Source organism: Antedon bifida, chromosome 8, assembly GCF_963402885.1.
Source record: "Antedon bifida chromosome 8, ecAntBifi1.1, whole genome shotgun sequence".
Classification (NCBI taxonomy): Eukaryota; Metazoa; Echinodermata; class Crinoidea; order Comatulida; family Antedonidae; genus Antedon; species Antedon bifida.
Window position 1 is genome coordinate 20,942,575 of NC_136233.1, and position 23,336 is coordinate 20,965,910.

At 33.0% G+C, this 23,336-nt stretch overlaps 4 protein-coding genes across 4 annotated transcripts in view; all 4 read left to right on the forward strand.

The window, feature by feature from the left end:
- Positions 1-23,336, forward strand: part of LOC144850711 (uncharacterized) — a 229,643-nt gene that overhangs the window by 149,685 nt on the left and 56,622 nt on the right. The window lies entirely within an intron of this gene.
- LOC144851058 (histamine H2 receptor-like) lies at positions 870-3,341 on the forward strand. Its single transcript, XM_078708579.1, has 2 exons — positions 870-1,661; positions 3,270-3,341. The coding sequence occupies exons 1-2, from the start codon at positions 870-872 to the stop codon at positions 3,339-3,341; spliced, it is 864 nt and encodes a 287-aa protein (XP_078564705.1).
- Positions 8,359-10,516, forward strand: LOC144849868 (trace amine-associated receptor 7b-like). Its single transcript, XM_078706956.1, has one exon. It carries the CDS (start codon positions 8,623-8,625, stop codon positions 9,544-9,546), a length of 924 nt encoding a protein of 307 aa, XP_078563082.1. The 5' UTR covers positions 8,359-8,622; the 3' UTR covers positions 9,547-10,516.
- On the forward strand, positions 15,796-20,575 carry LOC144851059 (low-density lipoprotein receptor-related protein 1-like). The gene is made up of 6 exons (XM_078708580.1): positions 15,796-15,904; positions 18,033-18,104; positions 18,293-18,541; positions 18,826-19,009; positions 19,264-19,391; positions 19,716-20,575. Exons 1-6 carry the CDS (start codon positions 15,796-15,798, stop codon positions 19,958-19,960), a joined length of 987 nt encoding a protein of 328 aa, XP_078564706.1. The 3' UTR covers positions 19,961-20,575.

Here is a 23,336-nt window from a genome sequence, read left to right on the forward strand (position 1 = left end):
CACGTTCGAGTGTACATGCACTCAATTTAACATTTTACTAATAAACGTTAGTGATTTTCTATTTAGTTAATTATTTTTTGAACAATACTCCAGAGGTTTATTTTGTAATATGACGCATAATTGCTAATTTCAACCAATTACCGTTTCTTTGCTCTTGGTTAAAACCATTGTTGTACCAATTTAAAATAAATTACGTCAAAACAAACAGTGTTATATAATATTCGTTTCGAAATTGACATGTTTAAAATCAAAGATGACTATACAATTTAAATGTATCAGAGCGCATGAGTGTTAAGGCCTACTTTAAAAGGAAGTTCGCATGGTCAACATAGTGCTAGATCAGTGTATATTACTGACCAAACATCAAGTATTTTCATAACTACTGCTGATTTTGTTATTTACTGTATCATACCAAAAACGACTTGACAAAAATATAAAGGTAACTATTTTATATTTATTCTTCTCAGGTATGCAACTATATCATTAGTTTTGAACTAATATTAGCGTTCGTCAGTGACAATGTGAACAATATGAATTATATTATATGTATATTTGTAAATGGTTTACTTTTTAAATGTTCATAAGTTGTACTGTGATTTAGTATCCTAGGTCTGTGTTAATATTTTGAGATTATAATTTATTTTTTATTTTATAAAAGCCTAAAAATAATTCAATTAATTTGTGCGTTGATCAAAGAAGGAATTAGATACACATACTGAGATACAAGATACAGATGCCTGTAAGAAGGGTGGCTCGTTTACCATTCAACTGAAGTTTCAATACTTTGATTTATTGTGCGTTTTTCTTTTTATTTCATTTCAGCCAATTTTAACCAATTTCTCAACAAGGTTACCGGACCAATAGTCATAATGAATTATTCTAACAACACCGAACCGTTTAATTTTGCAATACCGATGGCATCTCAATTGGAAGGCATAATATACTCGGTTCTATATCCAATATCTGGTGTAGTCGCCGTACTTGGAAACGTGTTTGTTTGCTGGGTTTTTATTCGTAATAAATCGCTACACACTCCGACTAACATGATGTTGCTTAATCTTGCTGTTATTGATGAAGTGACCGGACACCTATTGATCCTTTTGTCAGTATTTTACAATACAAGTGACTTCGTCAAATTGGGAGAGGGGTTTCAAGTCGCTGTCAGTTTCGTCTTCATGTCGTTACTGAATCTATTTGTCATTGGAGTCGATCGACTACTAACCCTGACGTATCCCTTGAAATACATGAAAATAAGTGACAAAACGAAAATTATTGTTTTAATTGCGTCTGTGTGGATTTCTGGAATGTTTGCGTCATATATCGTCTTCTATTCCGGCTCCTCAGTCGTTATAATTGACTGTGGAGTGTACGTGACGACCGTTAGTAGCATGTCCGTTGATATAGTAATTGGAGTGTCTATCGTAGTTACGATTGGGATTCATGCAAAGGTGTACTTTATTGCGTCTAACCAGGCAAGACGTATTTCAGAATCTCAAGTGCAAGGCAGACAGAAGCATAACATCAACGTCAAAGCCATCAAAACCACGTTGTTTGTACTTGGTGCTTTCGTTGTGTGTTACATACCGAGCTTAGTGTATCGATACTCAACTTTTACTTGTAGTCCTCTGGGTGGAAAACACACAAAAGATGTGTCCACTGTGGTTTTTTACTTCTCGATCAGTGGGTGTACCGTCAACCCTGTCATCTACTCTCTGCGAAAAAAGGAATTCAAGAAACAGATTTTGAACATTTTCAACAGATGTGGTTTGTGTAGAAAGCATCAAGCGTCTGCAGAAATGTCGATGTCTATGTCTGTCACAAGAACTGCCATTCATGAGGACTGATCCTTAACAATTTACGAACCGTTCACGTTTCTGCAGAAATGTTGATTTCTGTCACAAGAACTGCCATTCAGGAGACATTCTTATGTGGTAATGATTGGCCCTTTTGGCAAAATGCAAAAGTAATGTATACATTGCACTTATAATGCAGTTAATGATTGTGCATGTTATTTAATGTCTCATTAGTACTTACTAATGAGACATATTCATTATCTTGTGCAAATCGTTCCTATTATCTGTGTTGAACAAATCGCTATTTTTACATTTTATAGTTATCTTCTTACCTGATTTCCTGACGACAAATCAGTTAATATTTCGCAGTGATATTTGATTAATGATATCTGGAATAATATAACAACATAGACAAGCTTATGTTTCAGGCGGTTTAAGAACTACAAAAAGCCCGAATTTAACCAAGTCAATTTAACAAAATGACACTGAGCTCGTAACAGCTGCGACAAATAACAACAGTATAATGTACATTCTCCATGGCGTGCGGGGCGTGGAACTGATCGTGTCGCAGCCACAGATAAACCCTTTGATCTCAAGAGCTCAGAATCCTATTAGATTGCCTTTATTTGATCATCTTCACACAGTTTAAAAGCGGTTCAGAGATCCTGGGTGCTGATTTTCTCAAACATTTAGTCTCCCGTAGCTATATATCTTTTAGGGCTTTGAATTTGGTAGAGACTCGTCTTATAGTTTTGACGTGTACTATGGCCTACTATAAGTATGATAATAAGTGATCCAGAATTATGATACAGGTCCGGATTGCCTCCAAAATTCTTTCTGTGGTAAAATCCGTCAAATATAGACAAATATCGCAATAATAACCTTATGACGTCGGTAATAAAAGCATTATTATTAAATGACTAAACATAAAAAGGCCATAGCATTAGTCTCGCATTCTGATGCAAACAAATTCAGTACAGGAAATTAAAAATTTGAAATGACATTTTATACCCGAGCAAAATGTCAAAATACGAAAATGTTATTTCTCCGTGTGTGAGTTTGATTAATTAATTTAGATAATGCTTAAGACATAGGTAGGCAGATTGTAGCCTCCGTATAACTGTCTGATCCGAATTAAGCTACATTCCCACTCCGTTTCACGGAACGGAAGACAGGGGCCGTTCAATTCCTTACAGAATTTTACAAACGACGCCGTGTCTAAGCCTACACTCTCAAACTTCATGTGACAAAAACATGTGACATATTCCCATGTATGGACATGATGATGTCATATCACTACCATATTTGGGCACTTTGTTGTCAAACTAGTTTAATAGTGTAGACAGAGCTTCACAACCAACGTCGTGCGTGGGATTAGTAAACTCTGTGTGGTTAACGTTGTACTCCCATCCATATTTTTCTATGACAAGTGAATTTAGCTTGTCTATTTGTAGACCACCTAGGAACATTATTTAGTTGTTGACGTCATTATTGCGTAAATTGTTGTCTACCATGGCAACAACTTATATTAATTCAATAAGATTGTAATACAAAACTACCCTCATAAAATACCGGTTAGTACGTTGTTATTTGTTAAATTTAAAATAATTGAAATGTTATTACAACAGCGATGGCCACCTTTCAAGGTATATTGTATTTACGCATGTAAAGTGGCCGTGATTGTCTCATCAGTTTTGCATTTATTATCATGTGTGTATTGTAAAGATGTTCGATTGTGTGTTTTGTTATGTTCATTTCATTCCATATTAAATTGTTATATGAGATTGTTCATTTAATGAAACGTCTCTATTTAATACATTAACCTAATTTTACCTTCTGGTTTTCATAATCTTATACAAAATTTAATATATGTACGTATATAAGTTTATTACTCGTAGGCATATACATGAGTTGGGAGTTCACTTGTGGACCGGAGGGTGAAAGGACATTTTGGCATTTGAATTTGAAGTATTTAGTCCTCAACATTGAGATGTGTCACAATTTTTTCTGATATTGATAGAAAATTAAAAAATGAACTTTATATAATCAAGAGAGTTTCGCTAACATTAAACCTAGAAGAATTTCAAGACATGTAAAAAAGCAAGGTAAAGGATCCTGATCTAATCAAGACGTTTCACCAACATTAGAACTATTGTATCGATAGAAAGGTAGAAACAAGACAACCTGATTCAATCGAAAGGGTTTTACTAACACTAGACCTATTGTAGTTTGGCAAAAAGACAAAGGCAGCCTAATTTATTCGAGAGAATTTTGTGTAATAAATCATAATTATGAATTTGTCAGATTCACCTTTGAACCCTTTCTCCTTCTCAGTATCTACGGCGGAAGATGTCGTTTATGGAGTTCTTTTTAAAATATCTGGAATATTTGCTTTACTTGGCAACTTATTTGTGATGTGGGTTATTATTGGAAACAGATCCTTGCATACCCCAAGCAATATTCTGTTGTTAAACCTTGCTTTAGTCGACCATCTCACCGGTCTCCTACTGACAATAGCTTCGACATTTTACTCTGTAGACCACTTGAAAGGGTTTGAAGGAACCATTCAAGCCGTTGCATCCGGTCTTATTATCTCTGTATTTAATCTTCTGTTTATTGGACTTGATCGTTTATTAACTCTTTTATTTCCATTAAAATATATGACTATCAGCGATAAGTCAAAGATCGCAATGTTACTGACAACAATCTGGATCATTGGACTAACGATGGCATTCTTGAGCTTTTATGGACCAGGCACTGTCGCATTTAATTGCGTTGGATTCGTGCCTGATATCTTAATTAGAGGCGTTGCCGTCCAAAATGTCCTGTCAGCTACTGCAATTCTATCTATTCTGATACACACCAAAGTGTACTTCATTGCTGCGAAACAGGCTAGACGGATTGCAGAATCACAAGTCCAGAATAAGCAACAATCTGGAATAAACGTTAAAGCAGTGAAGACAACGTTGATAGTGCTGGGAGCATTTCTTATTTGTTATTTCCCTTCTCTTATTTACCATTATTCTGCGTACGACTGCACTCCACTTGGTGGAGACAATTCGGGGGTTCTATCTAGTTTCATATACTTTATTTCTTTCAGTGGGTGCACTGTAAACCCAGTAATATACACCTTGAGAAGAAATGAATTTAAGAAGAAAATTATTTGGCTTTTCAACAAGATTTTTAGATGCAAATGTAAAACTGACAATTTTTCCAGAGAAGCGACAACTTCAACAAATGCGTAATTTTACTGACATTTACACAATTAAGAAGACATTATTTTAAGAAGAGTAGTTTGCCTTTTCACCAAATTTAATGCAGATGTTAAAAATCTTCGTTTATCCCATTTTAGTCGCGTGCAACGCGACTCTACAGCTCACTATGTCGGTCGGTCGGTCGGTCGGTCGGTAAACACTAACTTAAGCACGCGACTGCAGCCATGTATATGGCATTGTTTTCTATTTCAAGACACTTCTTGTTCATTTCTTGTGGAGCTTTAGTTTGGAGAATCTGCCGGTCCAGACCTGTAACTCACAGCTGCTTCTACTGCACCTCTTAAGCCTCAAATGATAGACAAACTTTAGTATGGGAAGAACAATTCTTAAAATGGTCAACATACAAATAAACCAATATTGACCAATCATTGTGAGTTATAATCAGGCGCGCACTGTAATTATCGGTGTATACACACATGCAACAGGTATCAACTTGATACGCCTTACTCAGAAACAATACTTTAGGTGTGTATCTAGAAAACAAGAAAAACGCTATAGCCTACTCATCAGTATATTCTGTGATCTAGTGGTCAAGACGCCAGCCTCTTTTTAAAGAGTTGAGATGACGTTTTATCACGGAAGAGATTCAAATTCATGTTTCTAGGCTAATTTAATCAAAAGCGCCGTGAAGGTGAATTTTGCAACAGAAGATGCTTTTTTTTGACACAGTTCCATCTTCTTTTAGTTGATCGCCAATATCCACAAACAATGCAGCAAAAACAAGTATGATCGACTTGATGGCTTTAAAGTGTATCGACCTTTCAGGTTTATTGTTTCACACAATACAATATAATACAGAACATAAATTAATAAATATAATTGTGTGAGGAGGATGCATTAAGTTTGGTGTTAGGGTTCTTGTTGATTGTACAATTTATTAATATTACAGGTATTATTAATTGATGAGTGATATTGAATATAATAACATACACCTTGTAATTGTAATCATTTGCTGTTTTATAGATTGTGTACGTTTGGTAATGTCTTGTGCACGCGATATCACGTGATATCAATACGTTAGATTGGTGTCCCATTTTTACTGTATACTGTTCAGGTTGGTTCTTTTGTGATTATGTACGTATATAAACATATGCAATGACATTATTGTTAGTTTTAAAACTACTGTATAGTATACCCACGTAACGTGTAGATTGTATCGATTCGAATAAAAAACCGAGACATATCTGGTGAAAAAAACAGCTGAATATTTTTTACGAAGAAAGCATAACTACGTACTCTCACCTATCTCTAAATGGACACATAATGTTAATGATCGTTAAGTATTTTGTAGTGTGACGTTACTAATATAAACTAGACAATTCTAGCCGTATGACGTGTGACGCTTTAAAAAAGTAGTAGTAGTTTCTAGATCTTTCTAATTTCTCAGATCAATAAAGTATTAGCTATCAAACTACTTGTATTGTGTAAATAATTTATTAACGAGAACGGATATGAGATCTAGATCTAGCATAAGCAATATGCAGTTATTGTTATATTAAGATGTTTTTTAACTAAATTGTTTTACCGAATATTCAAATTAGTAGTAAATTCAGTGTTGACTACTTGGTAAATTACTCGTTCGTCATATCTAACATTTTATTGAAATGATAAGCAAACACGAAGCAGTTTCTGACCGGATTTGAACCTTGCATAGAATACCGTACTATTTGACCAATTAATTCTAGTTCGGATCCATTGCATGTGCTTGTTCAAATTACTTGCGGTGCGCTTACGTCTTTGCGTTGCGCCCAAGTGGGTCGTGCCCAAAGCTTATCATCTGTCGTTTGTGATTGGTCAAAAAGTGTGATGTGCCCAAATATGGTAGTGATATACCCAAATATGGTAGTGATATGACATCATCATGTCCATATATGGGAACATCAGACTTTTGTTGTCAAATACAGTTTGATATAGTATAGACAGAGCTTTAAACGACGTGATGATTTTCTTCATGCAAACAACAATGACATCATTGCTGTGCCAAGGTTCCCAGATAAAATAATCAATATTGTGGAGACACTGAGACGTGTCTTGAATACAGTACTGTAAACTATGTTTTATGCATTTGTTGTACTTCGTTTTAATTGCAATATTAATCACACTTTCTATGTGCATGTTAAATCACATAATAATGTATTAGCGAGCGACAAGTAATTAAGTTAGAATCTCTTAAGAGTAAATATGGGGAGTTACGGAAACCGTTAAGGACGTTTGTTGCCCTTAGGTTTGAATGCGTCAACGTCAAAACGTAGCATTTGTCAATAGCGAATTGAGATTCAAGTAAATGATTCGAAGAGTTGTGTCATGTTGCCTACCTGTATTACGATGTTGAAATCTGATCAGCTGATCTAAAGTTCCGGTTTTCCTATGTGCATAGATTATTATATATTTCGTAATAAATTAAGTTGATCATGATTTTTCTTTTTTGAACTACATGTACACAAAGCGTGAATTAAACGGTACTGCCTATCACTTGCTGTTGTAGTTACGAAGGAGGACTTCTATAATTCGGCTTAACTTTCAGTAAGATTTTTTTTTTCGAGCCTGGAAATGTCCACCCATCACTACAACCGGCTCTATCACCCTTTTTCCTTTTGGAGCACGGTAGAGTTAGTCAAGACAGGGAAGAGTTAAATTACAATTAATTAAATTAATTTAACTCTTCCCTGGTCAAGAGAAGCCGTCTTGAAATCTCATTTATCGAGCATTTAAGAGTCGCTCCAATCGAATTTGAACCATAAGACAAAAGTATCAGTGGTCTAGGTAGACAAACTTTCGTTTGTGATTAGTCAAAAAGTGTGATGTGCCCAAATATGGTAGTGATATACCCACATATGGTAGTGATATGACATCATCATGTCCATATATGGGAACATCAGACTTGTGTTGTCAAATACAGTTAGGTAGACGTCAGCATATCAAGCAGAATGATTCAGGTTTGAATCTCATCTGAGGGTTTTACTCATTCTTACATATTTCCTCCTCTTTACTGTTTAAGAAGGCAATAAGCAATTACATGTATATCACTGGGTATACTTCTATGCCTGTCAAATATTATATATTTTTACATTTCATATTTTATTAGTGCATCATGCGGGTATGTATTTTATCACACAATCATTGTATCTCTCAAAGTACCTGCCTATAAATAGAATATTAATTGACAGTAGTCCAATTGTCACCTTTGAGTCTATTGAATCCAAAATTCACACCTTGTGTATGATTAAAATAATCATCCACACCCAATTGTATATGCAAATCCACGAATAATTGTGTTATTGTCCCTGTTTTACAGTTACACTGATCATAAATGGGAGTGCTCTATTTTGATCCAATCGGTTTAGAGCATAAAAATGCGAACTAAATGATTCGTTGAAAAGCATTAGAAATACTTCATAATGAATAAAACGCCAGCTAGTTAATCATCAATGTGGTAAATGTAGAAACAATTTTGATGTTGCTTCATAGTGTAACATACATTGGCAGTTCATCATATTCTGGAATTTGATCGTCAGGATTGGATATTGCCGTGCTGGTAGTGACGTTAAAACAGCATGAATTCCTCGGCTTTGGAAGATGACTTTTGGCAGGTCAACTATCTTATTTTTCTCAAAGTTACCAATATGAATTACTTAATTTTGTATTTTATTTGGCCAGTGACTGGTTTATTAGCAGCGCTTGGAAATGGATTTGTTATGTTTGTCATATATCAATACAATAGACTACACCATCCACGTTTCTACTTCTTATTTAATTTAGCGTGCGCAGACTTTATATCCGGGATCACGCTTGTTTTACTAAGCGTAACACGTGCGCTAAATAGAGAGACATACACCGTGGTATTGTACAGCGTTGGTGTTTTCACAATATTGGTATCTGTTGCTAACATTTTACTAATAAGCCTAGACCGATTGTTTGCAATTTTAAAACCGTTTCGTTACGTTAAAAAAATGACTACGTCGACTTCCTTCAAGTTGATTGCGTGTACATGGATAGTTGGACTTCTGCTGGTAGTGTTCGAATACACTATACCGGATACGCTGTTGTATACATGTCCAAAATCAAACATAAAAGATATTCGATTGAATTTTCTATTTCCTGTGATAACGGTATATGGAATGATCGTAATTGTTACCGTCGTACATATGAAGATATTTATGATCGCAAGGAGGATATCACTGTCGATGACTAGTAAGGCTGTTAGCAGTGCCCGCCGAACAGAACTAAGAGCCGCTAAAACTACAAGTTTCATCGTCTGCGGGTTTGCTGTCTGTTTCACTCCTCTTGTCGCCTATCACAACCTTATATGCTTCTGTGTTCCTCTCTCCCTTGACAGCATCGCAGCTTTCAGTACCATACTCTCACTCACAGCGTCGTGTAATTGTGCTCTCAATCCAATTATATATTCATTTCGTAAAGATGACATTAGAAAGTGTATATTGCGCGCATTGAAGAAATTCAAGGTATGTACATTGTGACAATTTACTGTGATGAAAAAACTCTTAAACTGTTCGCAAATCTACAGCACAGCACTAATAACGCAATGAAAACACTTTTGCTGGTTCTTCTTCACTTTGTAATAATCCAAAGATCCCGTCCTCCTGAAGACAAGTCTCCCGATCATGTGTACGTGCCTTTGTCTAATTCTTCCATGTATTATTTCAAAGAGGAAAGCGGACAGTTTTCAGCAGACACACATTGTAATAATATGCAAGAAAGAGTTTATAAATAGTTCAATTATGTTATATAAACGCTTGCCATTTATTTTATGAATGAATGTTAAAATAAAAAAGCACTTATTTCCTAAAAGTGCTTGCGCTAATATTAAGCGATTATTATCGATTGGTTTTCTATGCAGGGAACCCGGTGTGGAGACAGGTAGCATAACTGTTGATCAACGATATTATTTTTGTATTTATTACGACGAGTCTTCTTAACTAAGCCGTTTCTAGACCTGCAAGTATGTCTATTTTAATTAATACGCTTGCGTATTTGTGCGATACGATTGTACATTTTGTTTTAGCTAACATTATAATTATAAAAACTGAATTTATTAGCATAACATTGAACATCAATATAATCAATATAACTACTGAGGTATTATGTAATTAAATTATAATAATCCTTGAACACATGGATATACTAGGTTGTGTTGACAATTTTGTAATTCAGGTTTTTCATCATGATAAGAGAAAGAGATATTACGGTTCATTAGCCATTAATCATAATTACACTTCGTGTGATTCGCAACTCCCTAACGACTCGATATTAGACTAGTATTATTATTAATTTAATTTGTTTTCTCAATTATTAATGATTGTTCAAATATTGATATGTTAAATATTGTTTGAATGTTTATAATATAAGTATATATTTTTCTACAACTATATTGTGCTTGTATTGTCATCCATAGAGAGTGACAACGATTCGAACAGAATACTAAATTAAAATTATGCTATATATTTCTCTGTTTTAATTTTTTATTTTGCTTTAGCTTTTTGCTTATTTTATTTCGTATCTCCATTTAGATCCAGCCACTGATACCCACAGAGTTGTCATTTGTTTCTTAGTAATTTGCCTTCGGATTTAATTAAAATTGTGTTATGTTACTTCAATATATTATTAATTTTATTGCACCGATAATGATATAAAAATAATGTTTGAATGTTAATATTATAAAAACATTTTTCTCTACTATGTGCTAGTGTAAGTACATGGCAGTATAGTATAATAAATAAACACATCAGGCATAGAACAATAGTTCTAAACCGCCCGGTGATATACTGAAATGTAATTAATTAATTTGAAACGATAGAGATGAGGAAATCTGTGAGAATGACCAACCGAGACTCGAACCCGGAACCTTCTGCTTGATATGCAGATGTCCTAATCATAGACCATTTCATGGTATTGTTCAAACTCGATTGGATAGCGACTCTTTAACATTCTCGGCGTGGGGTACGGCGGAACAGCACTAGTTCCTCAATTTTACGCACGCGCACCAGAGATCATATATATATATATATATATATTATATAATAATTTATGTTAATATGATTGTTTATTATTTAATATTATTATTTTATTAATATAATTTAAATATTATATTTTCTTTAGAAATTCCTGTTTTTAACAATAGCATGAATTTTACATTTCTCGATTTCGTCTTCGCTTCATACTGTACTAATTGAATATTCTGATGAAATAAAAATGATTATTTATCTTTATATCAGCTGTTTGCTGCAGACTCACGTTTTAAAGTGTAGCTCCAGGTTTAACATTTTTTGTTTATAATGATAAACAGAACGAGGGTTGTGAAATAAGCATATTTTTATTGTGGTGCTCAGACTTTCGTGATAGGAATTTTAATGATTTTTCTGTTTTCTTTCTATTTATACACCTTTTCCTTAAAGCTCTGCCTACACTATCAAACTAGTTTGGCAAAAAAAGTGTGATCTGCCCAAATATGGTAGTGATATGCCCAACGGCATCATCATATCCATAAATGGGCACATGACATTTTCTGTCACATAAATAGTTTGATAGTGTAGACAGAGCTATAGAAACACTCTTCAAATTAAAAAAATTAAGTTAAGTTTGGTGAATTTTTCTATTATTTTACAACAGTATGAAAACAAGTGCTGTAACACCACTTTTGTAAAATAGGGGGCTCACTTCACGACGTTCGTTCTGTTTCAACGCGTTCTAAAAACAAGTGAGGTTTTTATCAATGTTGCTGCAATGTTGGCTTATATTTTATAATACACAATAGAAATGTTAAACGCTACCCTAAAATACCTCACGTTGTTGTCTTTCCCACTCATTTTTTCACAACGTCTTCCCTGAACTCCAAACCTTAAAGATTTATTTTATTTTTTTCTACGAAAGTTATTAGGCCTAACTTTATTAAAATTACAAAATAACCTATATCCAAGATCTGATTAAATTAATCTTCTTTTTTCATGTTTTTGGGGTACAATACATCTTTATTTAATATATGCGAAATAGGCCTGTCTATGCCTTTTAAAATGATTAGATTAGAAGATTTTGAGTTTAAATATCGGTTGAACTTGTTTTTCAATATCATAGATTGTTATAATAGTTATCGTGTTTTGTTATAACTTGTAAATTGCCAGACAATTGACAATGATGAAAGATAATGTAAAGCAAGCACCCCAGTAAAGATTCGAACTCGGAATCTTCTTAGTTTCTAATTAGTCTACCTTTATAAAATATTAATTTGGATGTGGCGATGATTATCGTAGAAATGTTGTTTCTAAAGGTATTACGGATTATGACTTGTTGGGCCTGTGGCATGTTGCAAATGCGTCGGTAACTGGTCGAGCAAATTGATTAAAGCCTCAAGACTCGAACTCGGAATGCTATTGCTTTCTAATTAGGTAAAAAAAGGTGATGTTAAAATAGAAATATTCAAAATAATTGTTTAAAGGTGTGTGGTAATGACGAATTTTAATAATGTGCTGCCAAGGTATCGTTAATTAGTCTTATCCCAATTATAGTTAAGATAATTATAGAGATGATCTTTACACCAATTAGCCGTACTGCAAAACAACAATTGCTTAGCTATTGCGAAGAACTTGGCAAATCGCACTATGTTTGCCAATTGGGGGCGCTGCTCTACAACTCAAATAGCAAAGCTACTCCTAGCAACCACTAACATCCAGTCATTGCGAGATGAAGACTTGTTGCCGTGACAATAAGTTGAAACGTCGCTCACGTACGTATTTAATTACTGGTTTAACGTAAAGAATTGTATACAGATTGCGAAAAGTAGCTAATAATTGGTCTGGTGTTTTTTCTATTCTCACTTGGGCTCAAATCTAACCCTAGCCCTACAATGTCGCCCTCAGAGTAATTTAGAGCAAACATCTGCTGACCAAAAAGTATAAACTCTATAAAATTAAATCATCACTCTTAGTTTAACTTAACTATTTCTGAATATTTTATTTATAATCTGACACGAATAATGAATAATTTATAGAAAGAGGTGTCTTGTACAGTGTGCATATATTGTTGTAGTGATATGCCCATATCGTAGTTATAATATGACATCATCATGTCCATATATGGGCACTTCACATTTTTTGTCACATAAAGTTTGATATTCTAGACAGAAATTTATAACTTAATAATACAACGCTTGTTGGCGCTATAATTTTTTTTTATATAGTCATTTTCTGTAGCTTTCCGCAGTTCGGTGAGGAAAATTAACTAGTGTGTGCTCTAATGCTTTCCAAAGATAACCTGTAATTAACATGATTCCCGTTCCGTGTTTCAACCCCCATCGAGGGTATCAGATTGCAAAAGGAATACACACGGCAAAGTTCATAACTGATGAAACTGATATTATACAAGTAGATATTCGATTTTAATTATGCCCATTATTGTCATAACAAATAAAAAATAGTAACAAAATTGTAAGTTACCGCATCAAGTTTTGTAAACATACCAGACAAACGCTTAAAAATTAAAAAAAAATAATACTGGTCGAGATTAAAATAAAAAACATTATAACATAGCACCAATCAAGTTAATTTAATTATCATTAAATTATCATTTACTTATCAGCATAGTGGAGAATAACTATAGAAACCACAATTACTGAGAGGAATACATTTCTAATCGATAATGAAAATCTACGGGAGCCAAAAAGTCTCTCAAACACCCGTAAAATATAAATATAAGTTGAATTATTTGTTAATAGTTGTTTGTTGTTTTTGGTTTGTTTGTTGTCTGTTGCGGTTTTTGGTGGTCATGACAGAGGTTAATATGATAGAAAGGGGAGAATGCTTATTCTTTAACTAAGTATAGCTATGGAACAGTAAACTGCTAATTTTTTCCTGGTATAACAATGTTACTATTCTAGGCCTATGTAAATGTGTAAATGTTAATGGGGGAAAATAAATTAACCTACGACTTGCAGCCTACTGGGCTGAATTGCGCACAGGTGTAGACGACACATGTAGCCTATGTATACAACAACTTTCTTAGATTTCTGCCACTAAACGGCGCCCGTTTGTCTGTCAACTTAAACTATGTTATTTTCTGAAGATTTTCAGTAAATGATTCCCGAGTACATTTGCATTCTGCAAACATAATATCAAAATATTAATTTGGAATTCTGGTAGGCCTAGATTACATCTTCCCTACGAAAATCTATCTTTAGGGCCTTTATCACTTCATCTAAACCATCAGATATGTAATAATGTCAACATAACTACAATCGATAAGAAATCGATTTTACGCATTTTAAATTAGAATTTCATAAAATCGCGCGTAAGTTACGTTGTGCAATTCTGACGTCATAAAAAAGTCAGATGCACAACTGTAAAGGTAAATGTTTTGTCTACAAGTTTTAGTGAAATGTCACCAACAACAATTAGCATAAACAAGTACGGTAAGAACTTGGTTGGTTGAAGAAAAAGTGCAGATTACCAATAAATATTGAATTGTTATGAAGTTTAGATTTTCGTCGAATTTGTATGTTAAAATAATCTGTAATATGTTTTCAATAGCAGTATAATCTATAAAACGGATTTTCTCATCAATAATACAAACATTGACTTTATTTTAATTAAAACAAAAAAATAAGAAGGTATATTTTTAAAAACGCATTAAAAATTTATGATTTAAACACGATCATTGTTAGTCTGCATCTGGCATTAAGAGAAGCCTATCTTGAAAAGAAGCCCAGTGGGCTTGATTTCGGGATGAGCTTCTTTTCGAAATTACTTTTGCAAACCAAAGAGGGGGCTTATTTTTATATTTTTTTTCGGTTTTACGGTACTCTGCCTATTGAATTTAGAGTGAGACCTACCTGTAATTATGATATAGAGGATGGTACATTACATATTTGATATATTTTGTTAGAGTGTATGTCTTGTTCTAGCAACATTCCGTATCATTTAAAAATGACCTATACGTCGTGATCAAATCTTAAAATAATATAAATTGTGACAAATTATCTATATTGTCTGCACAATCAATTTTGTTTACAATTTGGATTTGATTTATAATTTTAGAGTAGTAATAGTACGCCCTCAAATTTAATCGAAAGTTGTTTCATAAGATATGGGGGAAAGTCGTCGCTGTCAATATAACGCACTGACTGCATTGATGTGTTGTCTGAGGCGTTGTAACGGAAATTGACTAAACAGTTAAGTTGCAAACTGTTCATGAACTTAAACACATTTAAACATTTTCACCATTCTAATGAAGATAAAAACTGTCGAACTATAAACTATTCAGCAACACAGTCTGCTTGATGGGCTGCAATGAAGTAAACTCGTGTGTATTAGAATGGATATAACAATCATTGCGGTCATGAGATAATCTCTTAACACTGTACAAATGTATCTATCGATTAGAAATCCTTGGCAATCGATCGCAATAAGTCCAACACACCCTAATATTACTCCACTGATCCAGACTCCACTAACTAATAAACCAGTTTGTACGTTGTCGTCTAGACGAAACAAAAAATTAAAAATCGATCAATTCCTGTGAGGAATACATTTATAACAGAGAAAACACAAACGCTCCAAGAATATTTGCACTTATTATAATTCCTGAAAAAATCTTCTGTATAGATTATTGCAGATGCTATCACGATGATTCCTGATAATATGTGCGTGTAGATTATTGCAGATGCTATCACGATGATTCCTGATAATATGTGCGTGTAGATTATTGCAGATGCTATCACGATGATTCCTGATATGTGGTCAATGAAGGCAAGGATGAACAACCAAATGTTGGTTGTTGTATGTAAAGATTTATTGGCTCTAATCAGCCGCATCACGAATAAGTTCCCAAGTAAGGCGAACCATACGTAGATTAGAAACTCAGGAATGAAATTTGGAAAGTAAATTATATTCAACATCAGAACATCCGGGTCGTTGGTATTCGACATGTTAATAGCTCTGAAATGTTTTGGATCATAAATTTGGAATTCAGGTAGATTACATCTGCCCCACGAAAATCTATCTTTAGGGCCTAAACCATCAGATATATACAAATTTCAACATACCTACTATCGATTAGAAATCGATTTAGCGGATTTTAAATTAGAATTTCATAAATTCGCGCGTAAGTTACGTTGTGCATCTCTGACGTCATAAACAAATCAGATGCACAACTCTTCAAAAAACGATTATTATTATGTTGACCAAGTTGCAAAATGTTCTGTCTACAAGTTTTAGCAAAATGTCACCAACAACAAATATCAGAAAGAAGTACGGTAAGAACTTGGTTGGTTAAAAAAAGTGCAGATTATCAATAAATATTGAATTGTTTTTATGTTAAAATAATCAGTAAGATGTTTTCAATAGCAGTGTAGTCTATAAAACGGATTTTCCCATCAATAATATAAACAATTTACTTTATTGTAATTTGTTTTCAATATAAGAAGGTATATTATTTGAAACGCATTAAATATCGCGTGATAAGTCGTCTGAATTATGCATGATGTTTATAACATTTTATTTTTAGAAACCAACCACCAACTATATAGTGTATGTGCCGTGTGTACATCAACCATTTCCAACGTATACTTTGTATGTGACGTGTGTACATCAACCTTTTCATCGAAATTCCATTTTATGTGCTGTCAACTAAACTGAAGACAAAAATGATTGTTTTTGCTTGGTTTTACCTGGTGATTAACTCCAATGTTTTGGGGGATAGGCCTACTACGTTCCTGCAAACCACGGATACTGGTAAATAATTATAAATTGTTAAACTTTGTTTTTAAGTGTTGGTTATTATCATACTGCACAGTAAAGGACCTAGTAATCGGATCCAATGCACAGTGCTTGGACCCAAGTTTTGATTTATCATCTTTTAGTAAAAATAAATCTTTAATAGACTCTTTTTCAACAAGTTATCCCTCACTTACTCTAAACCAGTGACGGTGCTGATATGCATGTATGCTGTAGGCCAAAACAGTTGATACTACTTTTACCGATATTCTAAAAAAATAACAGTTTAGTGGTAATAGTAATAATAATTAATACTTATAATATCAGTAACATGTCAATAGCTGAAATGTTGATGAGCATGTTAATAACAGCATATATTATTATTGTTATTGTTGTCGTTGTCGTTGTCGCCGTTGCCGTTATTATTATTATTATATAAAGCATTTATTCAACCTCATGTAATGAGGTCTTGAAGTTTGGGGTGACATACCATTCTTATTTAAACTGTATTTATTTATCACAAAAGATGGCAGTTAGAGCTATAACCTTTAGTAATTATACAGCACACTCATTACCTCTGTTTGTTAAATTAAATATTTTAAATATTTTTAAATTGTATAAGCTTCTAATTGGTATTTTTATGTATGATTTGATTAATAATAATTTATCACATTCATTTGATTAATACTGTATGCTATTACAATAATATGGTACTTAGACAAAGGCAACGAGGTAATCTAGTTTTACCTAAAGTTAAAACAAATATTGGAAAAACAGCATTCTCTAATGCAGGTCCTGTTATATGGAATGAGTTGCCTCTTACAATTAGAACCCATTTATCCAGAACTTTATTTAAGGCTCCATTCACTGATTATTTATTACATGCTTAAATATATATATATATATATGTGTTCGTTTCCTCTTAGTCTATGTTGATATATTGCCACACATAATTTGTTTTAATTTAAAGTGTTGTGGGGTTGGACTTGGCTAGTTTTTGCTATTTTCAGCTCCAATTATCCATTGTATTTATATTTATTTACAATATTGTTATTGTTTTGTTTGTTTTGTATGGATAATAAAAGAAAGAAAGAAAGAAAGAAAGAAAAGAAAGAATAATGTAACATATTCTCGAAAAAAAATTGGTTTTAAATGATTTATGTTAAGCTAGGGTTAGAAACGTAACAAAATAGTAAGTCTGATGATCTCTTTTAATATAATTAGTTTTCTTATTGTATTTTCAGAGGTTGGAAGTGGAGATTATAGTTATGATCCCGAAGGATGTATTATGACTTACAAACACTGGAAAGAACAAAGTAAGTTTAATAATTTATTAACTGCAATATATTAATTAAAATTTGAATTTTTGATTGTGTAAATATCAATTAAATACTAATAAAGCAATAATAAACTATAGAGATGAGTATTAGTTTTGTTAACAGGGTGATTATTTTTATTATTATTATTATTATTACATTTAAATATAACCTTATTGTTTTTACAGGTGATATTATAATTGTGGTCAACCACTATGATCCTCCAGGAATTTATATATCGAATATAAGTTCCAGTGACAGAACACCTTTAAGGTTTACGGTAGCAATGGAGGATGTAGAGTTAACCGTACCCCTCGAACTTGGTTATGATGTAACCACGTCGACACTATACTGGTCTGACTACACCAAGAATACCATTGAACGATATTCATTTGATACTAACCAACATGAAGTGTTTTTGTCTAAGAAAATAAATCGTTAGTCTTAGTCTTTAGTAATTAAAAAGAATAATCATCTTTATATTTGCTAGCAATTGTTTATATTGTGTATGCTTATTATATAGTACAAATAGGCACTCTTCAGAATATTTTAATGGTTGAACCACATCCTACATTGTTTTATAAATAATCATGAGGGGTTGGACATTTAAAATGTGTTTAAAAACGGGGTTGTCTTTATAAAATCCTATAGCACAGCTGTAGTTAGATTGTTTATGATAAGTTTGTGATTACGGCATTCAATTTTTCATCATTTTATAAAGAGGTGAATGGTTTAGCCGTTGATGGACCTGGAAAGAAGCTTTATTGGACAAATGCTGCCTCGATTTTTCAAAACCGAAACCAAAACCGAATTGAAGTAATAAATCTGGATGGAACGGACAGAAAAATACTGATTGATACAGGATTAAGCGTGCCAAGTGCAATTGAGATAGACACAACGAACGGGTATGTCACTCTCTATTGGTACCGTTATACAATATTTCTCCAATTAAATCAACTAGAGTGAACTTCACATATCCATAATATCGATTATTAATGCATTACAAAATAATTTACCTATTTTAATAATGAATTAGGAAAGTAATAATTATTGATGTTTTTTTATAACATTCAATATAAGAATTTAATTTCATTTAACAACTCAGCTTTAGTTATTTCCTGTACACAGTAACTGTAAATAACATACTGTACTTAATTAGATACCTGTACTGGACTGATGTAGTATTAGACAAGATAGAGCGAGTGAAGTTAAATGACTTGAGTACGAGAACCGCTTTAGTGACAACTGGACTTAATTTTCCATCCGGACTTGTTTTAGCAGTTCCCCGTAAGTTATGAGTCATAAATGTATGCATATTTTATATTGATATTATATAATGTTGTAGGCTATTATTAAACGTCTGTAGACTCGTAGATTACACCCTTTACATGTATTGTGCTGTTAAAATGTTACAATTATCTGTTATACAGTAATGAAACACCATTTTATTCTGAACCAACCAATTCCTTAAGTATTTTACACCATTTATAGACCTGTCAACACAATACTTTCATCAGTTTAAAACAATTTTACTATGAGGGAAAGAAGCACATCCATTATTAATATTAAATTGAATCCATCCGCTATTCACTACAGCTTCTATTATTTTAGATGGAAAGATGTATTGGTGTGATTGGAATAATAAGGTGATTGAGGAAGCTAACCTTGATGGATCTAACAGAAGAACGATTCTTACTGGACATGTTACGTATGACATTGACATTTATAGAAACTACCTGTACTGGACGGGTGTCAAGGGTGTATATCGAGTTGATAGAAAAACTGGAAAGTCATCAAAGCAAAGTAGCGATAGTCGACTTAATGATCCAAAAGGCTTATATATTTTCAAAAAGTAAATATAATTCTAATTTAATTAATTTTTAATCTTCATTTTTCATGTTTTGGTGGACAACACACCTTTAATAATTGCGAATTATTCATCATTAGCATAGTGTTCTTGTGTGATACATACAAAGTCACATGGAAACATGGGAAACCTCTGAACATTACATTTCAGGTTCTCTTGGTTAACGCCGTTGTGGTCGTCACTCATTTTCTCCTCAGGCCTAAGGTTTAGTTAAGAGTTATACTAAGAAAATTACAGTATCGAAAACTAACTTACTGTGATGGCGCTAGTTATGCTCAGTTATGCGTGATTAGAATGACGTAATGCATAACGGCATTAACATAGCAAGATTGGTTATCCGGATGCATTGTGGGTACGAGAAACTTGTGTACGTTATGCTATTGTAGCAAGCCAGATATGCTGTAAATAAATTACATTTGAATTTAGCTGATTGTCGCCGTTGACTTGTCGTCAGAAACTTATTGACCGACATCATGGCGGATAACCCGGTTTTTAACACACTACGTCTTAGTGTTGAATTCCGGTATTCGTGTAATACTGTTGTCTCTATCAACAATTCTTATTTTTTAAGCATCTTGTCGGCCTGTGTCCATTAAAGTTAATAGTACGCATACAAAATATAGCATTTTAACCAAACTATCATAGTCTTGATTATTATAATCATTAATATTTGTATGTATGTTTTTATTGCAAATTATGCATGGTCATTTAAAATAAAATGTTACTTTATATATCAGCCGGAATAAGGGTATTTTATTATGATTGTGGAATAACATTAACATTATGTACAACTACAGAAGAAGTGAAGACGTATATCAATTCAATTCCACATTAGGCATAATCATATAATGTGAAATATAATAAACTATATTTATACAAAACATTAAAAATGGAATAAATTACGGTGTAAAATGTTGACGAAATTCGATTATTGTCGGTAAAATAAACTTAGTTTACATTGCATCATAGATCTGGATTGACACTAATTGAAATAAAGTACATTTGTGTTTTTAACGTACGTTGGAATTGAAGAAGTACGATAATAAATTAATGCCATACCTTAAAACCTCGCAAATAAGCACATGTGCTTCTTTTTAAAAAAAGAATCTTGGGTGGGCTTCATTTCGAGATAGGCTTCATTTCGAGATGGGCTTCATTTCGAGATGGCCTTCTTGTCGAGATTTTTGTAGGCTTCTAAACTAAAGAGGGGGATTCTTTTCAAAATGAATGCTAATAATTTTGTGAAGTGTTGAGAAATTCCCTGCCAATTTTACGTTTGCTAACGAAGCAGACAAGAAGACACAATGCGATCAAAACACCATTTAGAAAACAATAAACTGTAAAAAAAAAAAGAAGTATGATATAAACACGATCATTATTACTGCATCTGGCATTAAGAGAAGCCCATCTATCTTGAAAAGAAGCCCAGTGGGCTTGATTTCGAGATGGGCTTCTTTTCGAGATTACTTTTGAAAACCAAAGAGGGGGATTATTTTTTTGATTTGTTATTTTTTTCGGTTTTACGGTACTCTGCCTATTTAATTTAGAGTGAGACCTACCTGTAATTATGATATAGAGGATGGTACATTACATATTTGATATAATTTTGTTAGAGTGTATGTCTTGTTTTAGCAACATTCCGTATTATTTGAAAATGACCTATACGTCGTGATTAAATCTTAAAATAATATAAATTGTGACAAATTATCTATATTGTCTGCACAATCAATGTTGTTTACAATTTGGATTTGATTTATAATTTTAGAGTAGTAGTTAGTACGCCCTCAAGTTTAATCGAAAGTGGAATAAGGGGAATGGTCGTCGCTGTCAATATAACGCACTGACTGCATTGATGTGTTGTCTGAGGCGTTGTAACGGAAATTGACTAAACAGTTAAGTTGCAAACTGTTCATGAACTTAAACACATTTTTAAAACATTTTTACCATTCTAATGAAGATAAAAACTGTCGAACTATAAACTATTCAGCAACACAGTCTGCTTGATGGGCTGCTATGAAATAAACTCGTGTGTATTAGAATGGATATAACAATCATTGCAGCAGGAGATAATAACACTTTACAAATGTATCTATCGATTAGAAATCCTTGGCAATCGATCGCAATAAGTCCAACACACCCTAATATCACTCCACTTATCCAGACTCCACTAACTAAAGCCTGTTTTCCTGTCGACGTTAGTCGACGCTATTGTTAACAATAATCGGCGATCATCTACGATTAACAGGAAAAGGTACTATTAAGGTATTATTATTATTATTATTATTATCCTTATTATTATTATTATTATTACATTTAATTATAACGTTGTTGTTTTTACTGGTGATATTATGATTGTGGTCAACCACGTTAATCCTCCATGAATTTATATGTCGAATATAAGTTCCAGTGACAGAACACCTTTAAGGTTTACGGTAGCAATAGAGAATATTGAGTTGACCCACGCTCTTGGTTATGATGTAACCACATCTACACTATACTGGTCCGATTGGCTCAAGTATACAATTGAACGGTATTCATTTGACACTGACCAACCAAGTGTTTTTGTCTAATGGAAATTGTAAGAAAAACCACAATTTTAGTCTGTTTAGTTTTTGTTTGTTTAATTAGGAAGAATATTTCTCTTTATATTTTTAGAGCAATTGTTTAATATGTGTATGCTTTTATAGTACATATAGGCACTCTTCGGAATTCACACCCTACATTGTTTTATTGTTGAATCATGGAGGGTAATAAAGCAAAATCAGTCGTTAGTAAAGTTACGTCACACATACTGTATAGGCCTAGTGCTTACTAGTAGACCACCTAAACATCTGCACATAAATGGTAATAGTCTATCAACAAAAAATTAAATAGGCCCTAGTTCATCATTTCTCTGCCAAAGCGAAAAGCGTCCTGAATCCGCCTCTTTGTCAAATAATGTTTTTGTTGTTATTCCATAAGGGATTATATTAAAGGAGAAATTGTTATTACATCTTCTACAAGTTTAATACCTACCGTATGTATACACACATTAAACACATAACACATTTGAAATGTGTTTAAAGACGAGTTTTTCATAAAATCCAATAGTTTGTGATAACAACATGGTTTAAATTTAATAAAGGGGTGTATGGTTTAGCTGTTGATGGACCTGGAAAGAAGCTTTATTGGACAAGTGATTACCAAGACCGAATTGATTTAATAAATCTGGATGGAACAAACAGAAGTATACTGATTAACACAGGATTAGGCTCGCCATATGCAATTTATATAGACACAACTAACGGGTATGTCACTCTCTATTGGTACCATTATTATGGTTATTATTATTATACATTATCTCACCAATGAGAAATCTATAGTTA

Excerpts from the sequence above, each read along its gene's own strand:
- LOC144851058 (XM_078708579.1), top strand. The coding sequence starts at position 870 with ATGAATTATTCTAACAACACCGAACCGTTTAATTTTGCAATACCGATG. Across the intron at positions 1,662-3,269 it reads CAAAAGATGTGTCCACTGTG|TTGTTGACGTCATTATTGCG; the intron begins GTTTTTTACTTC and ends AACATTATTTAG.
- LOC144849868 (XM_078706956.1), top strand. The coding sequence starts at position 8,623 with ATGAATTCCTCGGCTTTGGAAGATGACTTTTGGCAGGTCAACTATCTT.
- LOC144851059 (XM_078708580.1), top strand. The coding sequence starts at position 15,796 with ATGATTCCTGATATGTGGTCAATGAAGGCAAGGATGAACAACCAAATG. Across the intron at positions 18,542-18,825 it reads TTTGTCTAAGAAAATAAATC|AGGTGAATGGTTTAGCCGTT; the intron begins GTTAGTCTTAGT and ends CATTTTATAAAG. Across the intron at positions 19,010-19,263 it reads GAGATAGACACAACGAACGG|ATACCTGTACTGGACTGATG; the intron begins GTATGTCACTCT and ends GTACTTAATTAG.